The sequence below is a fragment of the Erpetoichthys calabaricus genome, chromosome 7 (genome assembly GCF_900747795.2).
Source record: "Erpetoichthys calabaricus chromosome 7, fErpCal1.3, whole genome shotgun sequence".
Taxonomy (NCBI): Eukaryota; Metazoa; Chordata; class Cladistia; order Polypteriformes; family Polypteridae; genus Erpetoichthys; species Erpetoichthys calabaricus.
In genome coordinates this window covers 156,344,921-156,357,656 of record NC_041400.2, presented here as the reverse complement: position 1 = coordinate 156,357,656, position 12,736 = coordinate 156,344,921, and the positions used below count along the sequence as shown (strand labels likewise).

The following is a 12,736-nucleotide window of genomic DNA, read 5'->3' as shown; positions in this document are numbered from 1 at the left end:
TAGTTCTTTATGACTCACTCTTTTCTGAAGTTTCTTAGCTAGAATGGATTAAACATTGATTATTGAACTGTACATTTATTACTGTGACATTTTAAATGTATTGGGGACATCTCCATGATTCTACTAAGGTAAGCACAACAGAACAACAACCAGCATCCTCTCTTTTTCATGTGTGATCCAGAGGACAAATCATACAGCAAACTTTGACATCACATCTTGTTCTTTCCCAGAGGTCCTGTCTGTTCCACCCCATGGGCTATTTAAAAAGCAAAGTTCATTGAAGTAAGCGCTCATTCCCTACCAGACACTTAAAGAAAACAGAGCTCTGCAGCAGAGAACAAGCTCAGTTTAGCCCAAGAGGGCACCAGAGGACATCTAACATTTGCAATTTTTTGTTGGACATTTCATTTAATTTCTTTTGCATTAAATGGGGTCCCAGTTGGTCCCCAACACTTCAACATCTCTTGATTATTTTATTACACTATATATTAAACTCCTGAGTACACATTTTCCTCCTAAGAAAATGAAGCATCTAATAATAATGAAATATTTTACTCTGGATTTTGACTCCACACCGTGGAAACTATCTTTCACCTACTGCTGCTGGAACCAATTAATGTCTGTGAAATACAGTATGTAAAGTAGTAATATATGTATGGATTTAAACAACAATAAACCAGTTTAGTATGAGACATAAACAACTTCCTGTTCAGTTTGTAATATCTTCAGTAATTTTTAAAATTAGTTTTGTCAGAAAGGTTGAGTTAGTCTTGTGATGGACGACCGGCTATGGACTCCGGTCGCCACCCCCAGGCCGCTAGGAGGAGCCATCCGGACAGCATATTCGTGCCCCGAGTTCCAGCAGGGCCTCATGGACTTTGTAGTGTTGTGACACAGCCCTGCTGGATACCTTGGGGGCCACCAGGAGTCGCTGTAGGGGGGCTAGTGGGATCTTGCGTGCCCTATAACCCGGGAGTGCGTCTCAGTCACGTGACTGGAGGAAGCGACATGCTCCCGGGATGAAGAAGAGGACTGTTTGCCCTGACCCGGAAGGAAATGGACTTGTGGGTTGTGCTTGGAACCACTTCTGGGTCAGGAGCTATAAAAGGACTAAGGAAAGCCCAGTACACTGAGCTGAGCTGGGAGGTAGGAGGGCGAAGTGTCTGGGAGTGGAGGATTGTATTGGTTTGTTTATTGAATAGTGTTTATATGAGAGTGGTGTGGAGAGTGCTTTGTGCACGATTTATTTGTAAAATAAATAACATTTATACATTCACCGGGGTCATCAGAGTGGTACCTGAGGGTTCAAGAGGTGGACAAATGCTATATCTGCTACAGTCTATCAATATTTTATACACAGCTTTAGCTACTAATGTTTCTCTTTTTTCACCTTTGGATTCTAAAGTATTGAATATTATGTGCCTTTCACTGCAGTTTCTTACAACATGTTGATTAACATACTTAACTAAGGGCAACACATCGATGAAGTGGTTAGCACTTTTGCCATCTAGTCAGCATCTTTGCATCTAGTCCTATCATCATCCTTGATAGTTTCTAACGTTCACCCTATTTTCATATGGGTTCAGCTCCAGGTACTTTGTTTTACCTCCCACAACCCCAAAGATGTGCAGGTTAAGCTAAAGGGTAATTACAATTTGTCTATGTGTGAATGATGGTGTGGGAGTGTGCATGAGTGAGTCCTTCAATGGGCTGCTACCCTAATTAGGTCTCTTTCCTTATGTCTGTTGTTGCCAAACCAGGTTTTGTCGTTTAAGTGGGTATGAGAATATAATGTCATGTCATGTTATGTTGGTATGGACTCTGCTTCCCTACAACCCTGAATTGACTTAACCAGGTAAGAGAATGTTAAGCTCAATTGATCAGGATCATGAATGGCTGGAGACTATTCTGGCACAAGATGGGTAATATCCCTGGATATGGTGCCAGTACATTGCAAGACTCACTGACAACTGGGCACTGAATTTAGAGTTAATGAGGTGGTAGTACTAGCCACCAAATTACGATGGTGTCTTTTAAATATGTGTTTAAGATAAAATAATAGCTGATCTGTAATTCCACTTAACATTTGTTTTCACAGATCTTTCAGCAGATAAAAACCTCGGGCTGAATCTTTTCTCTTTGCAGCCTGTGGATTAACGATAAGAATATTTCCCTAGAGTCATTGTAAGTGAACTGAACAAAATAAGGAATATCAAATGAGCCTATATTAGTAGAAACATTTCTAACTACAGAAGCTGCTTTAATGGTAGACAGAGAAAATGAATGTTATTTCAAAGTGAAAAAAATATGAAGTAACATCAGTAACTTATGAAGGAAACAACACAGCCACTTTGATCAAACAATGGAAAAATATGTGAGAGTTCTCATAATGAGATACAATAGAAAAAGTCAAGAGATACAATATGATATCTACAGGTTAATTTTCACATTATTAAGGAAAACAAAAAATTGGAGTTCAATTTGCAATGGAAAGGCAGATGACAAATTATTTTATTGAATAGCAACCAAATAATGACAACATATGCCTATGAAAATAATAATTAGCCAGGCGTATGCCCAACAGTATTAATGAAGAATGGAAAAGAAGAAATTTATGTATGAGCTATGGAGAGGTGTGGCAGAAAAATGAGTCAAGACATGATATGGCAATTACAATATGTGACAGGAATGTGAATGAAAGTGTGGGAGAAAGGTTGACAAAGAAAGAACAATTTGGAGGAAAAAATGTTCATATAATACAGAGAAATGAAGGATGTAATCAAATGAAAAGCAATTCAAGACACAATGTATTACGCATAAAAAAGAGAAGATTTCAGGTTACTAATTGACTAAATTTTAATAAAATGAAATAGAGGAATACATTTGAAGGGATAAGAGCTATTCAGTGAGCTAATATTAGTAAATGCAAAATATAGCAATAGGTGTAAGAGTCAAACTACGAGAATAAAAAGTGATGCAATTTAAACAAAATGGCAAAGTTAAGTTTTTTTCAAAGGGATGGCAAAAAGTAAAAAACTGCAGTGGCTTAAAGAAAACTGTACAAGCACAATGAAGACAACAACAGAAAATGAAATACAAGAAATATATGGCAAGGTTCTGAAAAAATATAATGTTAATTAAAACAGTAAGTTGTGTAAATCATTTTTTTCACTTTAAAATAAAGTGTTTTCAGAGAGTTTGTCATCAAATAAATAGCCCAGATAAATTTGAAAAGATTTATACAATGTACTATAGGCCTAGTTGATGTAACACTAATAAAAAAGATTACAAGGGAAACAATGAAGTAAATTGGACCAGAAGTAAATGTTATCAAATCCAATGCATTTATAATAATAATAAAAATAATACTAATAAACCGAATCAGAAGTAGATAAAAAAATTGATAATCCAACTTTGTATCCTTGATGAATTGAATGAGGCAGAGCACAGGAGTAGCAGAAGGTAAAGATCCATTAATTTGACTAATCATGCTATAAAAGTGAAATTTTAATGTTTACAACTGAAAATGTCCTAATTGATTTACTATGCATTATTGAAATACATCTATCTATCTATTTATTTATTTTTTAACTTTTAACATTATTTTGGTTTTGCCACCATTTTGTGGCAAAATTGTGCAACACCTTTTTTTAGCATTATTTCCATGGCAACAGTCATATCGTTTATAGCAATGCTGGCTGACTCCAGTCACATGGCCATGGTGTGTGATATCATGTGGGCATGATATGTGATATCCTCATGCCACCATTATAAAACATAGCAGTACAAGCATTCTTTGTCCCAACTTTGGATGTTAAATAAAAAGAACCAGTGACTCTAGAGATTGTCAAGTTGCTCTCGGGGGATGTTTTGGTACCATTCTTTATTCATGGCTGTGTTCTTAGGCAGAATTGTGAGTGAGTCCACTCCCTTGGCTGAGAAGCAACCCCACACATGAATGATCCCAGGATGCTTTACTGTTGGCGTGACATAGGACTGATGGTAGCGCTCACCTTTTCTTCTCCCGACAATCTTTTTTTCTGGATGCCCCAAACAATCAGAAATGGGATTCATCAGAGAAAATGACTTAACCCCAGCAGTCCTCAGCCGTCCAATCCCTGTACCTTTTGCAGGATATCAGTCTGTCCCTGATGTTTTTTTTGGAGAGAAGTGGCTTGTTTGCTGCTCTCCTTGACACCAGGCCATCCTCCATAAGTCTTCACCTCACTGACATGCAAATGCCCTCACATCTGCCTGCTGCCATTCGTGAGCAAGCTCTGCTCTGCTCTGCACTGGTGCCCCAATCCCGAGTCATGAATTAAGAATGGTACCAAAACATCCTCCAAATGCAACTTCTCCCAACCATCCAAGAACAGTTTAGTGACAAACAATGTCCTTTACAGCATGATGGAGCACCGTGCCATAAGGCAAAAGTGATAACTAAGTGGCATGGGACTTTAAAATTTTGGGTCCATGGCCAGGAAACTCCCCAGACCTTAATCCCAATGAGAACTTGTGGTCAATCCTCAAGAAGCGGGTGGACAAACCAAAGCCCACAAATTCTGACAAACTCCAAGCATTGATTATGCAAGAATGGGCTGCCATCAGTCAGGATTTGACCCAGAAGCTGATTGACAGCATGCCAGGGCGAATTGCAGAGGTCTTGAAAAAGAAGGACCAACACTGCAAATATTGACTCTTAGCATAAACCTAATGTAATTGTAATTGAATCTTATAAAATGCTTGTAATTATAACTTCAGTATAAAATAGAAACATCTAACAAAAAGATTTAAAAACACTGAAGCAGCAAACTTTGTGAAAACCAATACTTGTGTCATTCTCAAAACTTTTGGCCACAACTGTACCTAATAAAGTGACCACTGAATGAATGTCTCGAAATGCTGTAGGTACCAATTCAACAAATACTCTAAAATGGCAGAGAGAACAAAAAATAAAACTGAAACAAACAAGTAAGTTTTATTTTTAATTTAGCAAAACCCATTTTAATAAGGGTTGTATTATGCTTTGTTTTTAATTACTGAACTGCAAACCAGAACAATTTTGCAACGTGTTGATGCTCCAATTGTAAAACACATACCGTAAATAATGACAATATTTAATTGGTTTTGGGTTTTTTTTAGAAATGTCATTGCTTAAAAAATACATCATACATTCATTCATTTTGTAAGGCTGGATTGCACATGACCTATCCTGAAAATGGGAAAAGACAGGAACTAGGAAATCAGAATTTATGATTTTACATATTACAATATTTCAAACATCTGATGAAATTACATTTCACTAAAAAAGTTTTACCTTAGATCCGTTGGTCTTGGAAATAGTTTTTTTCTTCCACTAAAGTATGGTTCAAAATCTTCTGTTTTGAGCCTGTGAGCATAGTCGATATACCCAGATATCTCCTGTTTTTGAGAATTTCTGTCTCTCAGAAAAATAATTGACTGAAAGGAAACAAAAAAAAGACAAATGACCAAAAAGAGCATCAACAATTTTTAAATTATCTTTACAGAAAATAAGTTGTTTCGAAAGTATTTAGAGAATCCAATGTCAATAAAGTACTAAAAAAATCAGTTTAATTAGAGTCAAACGTTGTTGTCTAATCTCATAAATGAGATGCTCAGTTTACCATGTTTCAGCATTTATGCTTTTAAGCCATTTTACATACGTGGTTGCTCAGTTAAGATTGTGTACTTACATAACTTTTTTGTTATTTTTGTCACTTTCACCACAGTGTACTAATTTCCCAGTTTCTCCGAAATGTTGTATAGGCCTGGGTCAGATTTGCCATAATATACACATTCCCCCATTAAGTTTTCTTTTATAAATCCTGATGTTTGTGTGGAAAATTGCGTATGCACATTTCAAGCTTCTTTTTGTCCGTATGCAAGCTTTATAAATGAGGCCTCAGGTTACTAAACATGCCATTAACTGATTACCGTAGATACTCGCGTATTAGTCGATCTCGCAGATAAGTCGAGTGTATTGTTTAAGCCGAAAATTACAAAATTTGTTATGATCCGCGTATAAGTCGAGGGTAAAACTTGACAGCTATCAGAGATAGAGGGCGACAATCAGCTGTTAATGGCGACAAAACTCACTGTCACGTCACAGGCATTCCCTCTGTGTTTGGAGAAATGCTAGACTCGTTGACTCAGCAACTAATCCTTGCGTGTGTGTGAGCTGCGAAATGTAAACAAAGGCAAGATGGTGTCGATATGTCACAAAAGAAAAGAAAACACTCGGCAGACAATGTTTTGCACATTATCGCTGAGTCGGACTCTGATTTTTCAGAATTGGATTTTATTGACAGTGATCAGGAATCGAGCAAGAGAGTGAGAAGCCGGCATCAGCTGATCGGACACCAGCCGATGCCGCGCCAGCTGAACACATTCGCGCAGCCGATGCACCTACGGCAAGATTCACGTGGGAGGAATACCCAGACATTGATCCGTGGGAGCCGAACTGGCTACCGGACTTCACAAGACAGCATGACTTGCTGTTGGACACGACAGATCACCCGCTGCTGGACTACTTCAGGCTGCTCTCTCCTGATGCTGCTTTTCAGCTACTGTCAGACGAGACAAACAGGAAGGCAGAGAAATTTTTTGAATCGCGGGCTGCGCTTGCATCGCATTGATAGCGTGCATTGCCTTGGTTCTTTTGATTCCAAATCTGGTTTCACGTGGCAGCTAATGGTATGTTTGTTATCCAAAACATGCAAAAGCTAATGCTCAAATTCAAGTATTTCACAGTTTAAAGAATTATTTAATGAAATTAGAAAAAAAAACTAGCTAATTAGTAATAGTATTGCTGGCTTATAATTATTTCAAAGACCATGGGAAACGGCAGATGACCGGTGACTTAACACCGTGAAGCGTTGAGTGTACAATGTCATTACCCAAATTCTATGGACAATTGTGTTGCCCCGCGGATAAGTCAATTCTGCTTTTTTGAATGAATTTTAAGGCATAAATTTTTCGACTTATACGCGAGTATCTACGGTAACTCACCTCTGGATGCTCACCTCAAGAACAGCTAAATAAAATATATGCTCAATACATGAGAGTACTTAGTGATACTAACATTTCTGAGATTCATATAGTTTTGTACAACTCTGTTTGCAAAAAAGTTGGGACACTGTGTAAAATGTAAATAAAAACAGAATGTGATGATTTTCAAATCATGTGAACTCTATATTTAATTGAAAACAGAACAAAAATTACATTTCACATTTTAAAACTGAGAAATGTATTTGTTTTTTATACCCAGTTTGAATTTAATGGAAGCAACACTTTTTTAAAAAGTTGGGATGGGGCAATAAGAGACTAGAAAACCTGTGTAATGCTAACAAAAAACTGTTGGAACATCTCGCAACTAATTATGTTAGTTGCCAACAGGTCAGTAACATAAATTACGTATAAAAACAGAAACCCGTAAAGGCAGAGTCTCTCAGAAGTAAAGATAGGGAGTGTTTCCTCTGTCTGTAAAAGACTGTGCAGGAAAGTAATGAAACAATATAAGTATAACATTCCTCAATGTAAATGATAGCAAAGTACTTGACAAAAGGAGTTAATTTATTACCAGGACAGGAGCAGCAAGATGTGATACAGGGATGATGTTGTGACAAAGGAACTATAATTATATTGTGTGAAATCACCACACCAACACCTATAATATTAACCTGTTAATGAATACAATGAACAAAAAAACATGAAATGTATACTTCCTTAACTGTGCTGCATATAGTATACTACCACAGAATGATAAAAACAATGAGTCAGTAGCTGCTTCATGAGATGGGAACTCTTATTTTCTCCATGACGATGTACTCTATTCTCTGACCATTTGAGATGTACTGTATAAAGTATCTTTAGGGGTGCAAGACCATAAAAAGGTTACAACCAAACACCATGGAAAAAATGACCAGGCACATACTTGTGTTGCAACTCTCTTGTTAGTTCTATCAGTGGGTGGAAGTGCAAACTAATGTAAAGTCCATCCTAAGCTGTTAAGAACAAGCAAAATGCTGCTTTAACATAAAATAACCTGTTTCTATAGAAGGAATTTTTTTTTTACATTAGGCATAAATAGCATATTAGCATAAATAGCCATAAAAGTAATTAAAAGCTTCTGAAACATTAGTCATATTGCATTATTTTTGAAGCTTGAAGGAAAGTTACTAGTATTAAGAGAGCAAGAATAGAACAGGACAAAAATGATGCACAGAAACTACCCGAGGACAGAAGAAGGGGGGACCAGGACACCTGTGTTCGAAAGTCAGAAAGCTGAGAAACGATATCAGTACAAAATAGGCCCTGGTAGGCACGTAAGAAGCCAGCTGGAACAGTGAGTCAGCAGAAACAGGAAAAGGAAGATGATGTAATGTATGGAAAGTAAAATTAGTGTATTCATGTATTAGCATAAATAAATATAGACAAATATATAAGCATTAACCTTAGTGTAGATACTAATGCAAGTTAGGATTGCCAAGTAAATAACTGAATAAAAGCACGTGCCATATTTCTTTTTAAATTAAAGTTTAGCTTTGACCACCAAATAGGCTAGTAAGGGAAAATGACGAGAGGAAGCCCATATATGGAAGAAATGCCTTGGCCAATGAAAGAAATAAGCAAAAACAGAAACTAAAGATGAATAATAAACAGCAGAAATACAGAGGGGCCAGCTGCAGGAAAGTCAGGAGATAATAAGGGTTCCCGTGGGAACTCGAGGTATCGGCCGGATAGGAGCAGAGGGGAGTCAGAGAAAAAGAGCAAATGAGCTAATTTGAGCGAGGTTGGAATGATAAGAAATGACTATATAAGTTTTGAGTCTGGAACTGTTCGGGGCTCAGCTCAATTTGGCTGTGTTGGGTTGAGTCTGTGTTATTATTATGGTTATTTTATTGCAATAAAACTATAGACTCTGTTTGCCTGTCCCAAGACTCCTAATAGCCTTCATTTCAGGTAAAAAGCCTTCTGGTGACAATTTTTCGCCACAACATTTCTAAATGGCACTTCTGGCAGGCTTATTTTATCCATAAACATCTCTGCAGGTTTGTTCTAGAATAAGACTCTGAAATAAAATCTAAGGCATAATAAAAAAATGTGAATATTTGAAAAGAAAAAAAAATGAAATCCTTCTGATCACATTCTGGAACAACAATTTCCATTACAGAGTTGTAGATAGCCAAACCTTATTCTGGGCACCAAAACTGCAATAGACAGCCCATCAAAATTCATTCAAAATGGAATAAAAAAATAAAAAATGGGCCTTATTTGAATTAACAATCTAACATGTGCATGTTTAGGATATACTGTATGAGGAAGCCCGACTACAGTAAGAAAGTCAACGGCAATAACAAGCAACTTGCACATAAACTGTGAGCAAAATGGGATTTAAATGGTTGTTTCTGCTGCTATCTCTGTGCTAGCTGTTGTGCACCACTGTGCTGTACTAAGCACCACTGTGCTGAATAATATAAAATGACAACTTTGGTAGCCACTTGCTTTGCATAATTATTTTCAGTCCTACTACTTAGTAATCATATCCCAGTGGTGCAGTTGTTAGAGCTCACGGCTCCAGAATCCTGATCCAGTTGCTCTCTGCGGAGTCTGTATTGTCTCCAGGTGTCTGTGTGGTATTTTCCAGTTACTGCAGTTTCCTCTCTTTTCCCAAAGTTGGGCATGTTAGATTAATTTTTAAATTGACCTAGTTTAAGTGATTCTGCTGTATGATTCTTTGGAACCTTGCCTTGTATCTGATGCTGCAAGGAAATCACACTGCATTGGAAATAATCAGGTTGAGAAATACATGGAAAAAAACTGTGTTTGTGTGATAATTAAAACATATCTGAAGCATGTGAATACTGTGATTCCTAAGCCCTATGCTTGCACACCAGCAGTTTTCATATTTCTTAGTACCTATGCCCTAATAAAAGCTTTGGTTAATTTAGTTGGCTTATTTCTATCTACTTCTAAGGCTTCAATTGGAAACTGCAAATTTAGAAAGGTGATACACTTTCATACAGAAGAGTCTAATGAGTATGCTTATAATTTTCTTCATTTCAATTTAATAATTTTAAGTATGTTCCTAATTATTTTTATCTGCAAGAAAACAATAAAGTGTATCAAGCGACAAAAAAAAAAAAATTCTTGAGAAAGAGCAGCTACTTTTGCAGCATTTCAATCTTTGCATTTGGCCACTTTAAAGGTTATAATCTGAAGGGAATAAAAGACAGATTCATTTTTTACATTTAACAAATAAATGAACATTTTTAACAATTACAGAAAAATAAATCAGTCACTTTTAAGACATTGTGATGAAGATGTCTCAGTGTACCACCATTACATGTTAAAAGGCAAACCGAGCCATGCTGTCTCAGAGAGAACAGATGCCTTGAGGAAACCCCTAGGCAGAGACCCCCACACTTCTCTCAAACTCTCCCCATTTCTACCTCCAAGTTGTAGCTGTATAACCTCCCTGCTAGCTGAGCTATTTACCTAAATCACCTCTTGACTGCACTGGCAATGAGCAGCCTTTATATCCATCTGTTTCAATACCCTCTGAAACTCCCTCTGAAAGTCTCCCTAGAACTCCTACTTGCAGTCCCAGGTATCCTTACATCTCTGAGATCCAATTCATTCTCTCCATATTCTCTCCATATAGCACACAAAGGTTCTATGATTTATTCTGTCAGCCCTTTATAACCCCTGTTACGCTTAGCAGCCCTTGGAGCTACTACTTCTAGGGCACCATTAAAACAAACAGGACATAAATCCTCCAACGGCCCTTTGCTCATACTGGCAATTAAAACTTCTCTCTAGTTAGCACTGTGGGCTTGTCTATTGAAATACAGACCTTTCTGGGATTGCACCTCAGTCGATTGCACCTTTAGTCCAATGACCCCTTCTGTTTTGGTAGCTGAACAACCTGTTTTAAAATTTTCAATTACTTCAAACAAAAATCTCTTGGCAAAAGTACATTTCTTTAATGTTTCATTTGCTGGTATCAACTATAGAGGTGCTCAAGAAGCAATCCTGGACACCAAAGATGGACAAAAGTGACGAAACTAGCAAAAGTAAAGGGGCTTACTGTTAAAAGAGGCATTATAGCAGGGGTTAGTGACTAAACAAGTATAGGGACAAAATAACAACACTATGCTGTCACAACTAACCTAAGCACAAATAGTTCCTGACTGTATACACATAAAAATCTCTCCGAGCTAAACTGACACTTTCCTCCCCACTGGCCTTCCTTCTGTCACTTAAGCTCTACTCAATCAATGCCTCCCAACTTAATATTTTCCTGATGAAGGAGATGGAAGGCCTTTTAGCCAATACCCCATAACCACTTCCGAGTACTCAGTGGCGTAGCGTGGGTGTCAGCCGCCCGGGGCGGAGGAAAATTCCGCCGCCCCCTTATTTAGGTATGGTTCAAATTTTTACAAGATATTATTATTATTTATTGTGAAATTTTGCCGCCCCCTAAAATTGCCGCCCAGGGCGGGCCGCCCCTGCCGCCCCCACTACGCTACGCCACTGCGAGTACTCCACGGTGGTAGGGGACTCCTGGTGCTGTATCGGTAAAACCCACTCTAGCAGCACTAAGTTTTCCAAAACCTTTCACTCATCACAGACATAACTCGGTGAGGGTCAGGCCAGGTGATCTCCCCAGTAGCCTTATGAGGCTAAACCTTACTTTCCCTTAGAATCTAGGGAATTTAAAACATATTAATATGTTCACTATATTCAATTTAGGGTCTGAAAAGACCCTATACAGTACTTTGATGGCAGCACCCCTGCTGGTTACAAAAGGTGTTGCTATCTCTGTATGAATGTACTAGAATGGCTAGTCAAAAATGCTTTATTGATATTGAAAATGCTTTAGGCAATTTATGAAGTACAAGAATAGCCACACATTATAGAGATACAAAAAAGTCTTATCCTATTTTAATAGAATAAATCAAAAATGAAATGACTAGATAAAAAAAATTGTATGTGTACATATTCTTTGAAAAAGACTGTCAAATGTTTTATTCAAGCGGGTAAAAAAAGGAGTATGAGAATTGGTTTGATATTGTTGTGTGTTTTGTCTAAGTGGTTTTATAGAAATTATGCCAAACAAATGTGGGTGAATTAAATCAGTTGACTCAGCTTGTCACCTGTTCTCACCACTGGCTAAACAGCTTCTACAACTACAGACACTTTCATATACATGTGGGTTTTGTTTTGAGCTGATAAAGTGATCTGTAAAGCTCAAAGCAAGACAGATCTTGATATGTTTAACATATGTTATCAGGTTTAAAGCTGCATTGAGCCTCAGGAATGTATGTAGCTTGTAATATTTCAAATAGGCAGACAGAAATAAATGTTAGATTTATAGATATGTGTTTGAACAAATTGGGCAATTGGGAAAAAAATAAAACCTTGCTTTCAGTGTCTATCCCACTGTTAGCTGCAGTTTGGCAAGAATAAACTGCCGCTTAGGTATCATACAACACCGGACAAAGAATATCAAATGCACTCCTTAGTGAGTCACATATTTTACGAAGTAAACTGTTAGCTGCATTTCTACACAATGAAACACCATAATTAAGAACTGCTCATAATTTATAGAAAATAACATCAACAAAATTTTTTTCTAGAGCACATTTTATACAAAGAATTTAGCTCAAAGTGCTTTGCAAGATGTCAAACAAAAAAAGTTGCAAGAAAAAAC

General features: G+C 37.3%; 1 protein-coding gene across 1 annotated transcript in view; it reads right to left on the bottom strand.

The window, feature by feature from the left end:
• Positions 1-12,736, bottom strand: part of cfap299 (cilia and flagella associated protein 299) — a 381,432-nt gene that overhangs the window by 43,547 nt on the left and 325,149 nt on the right. Inside the window, exon 4 of the mRNA XM_028805607.2 lies at positions 5,318-5,460. Within this exon, the coding sequence (XP_028661440.1) occupies positions 5,318-5,460 (143 nt within the window). The remainder of the gene's footprint in view (positions 1-5,317; positions 5,461-12,736) is intronic.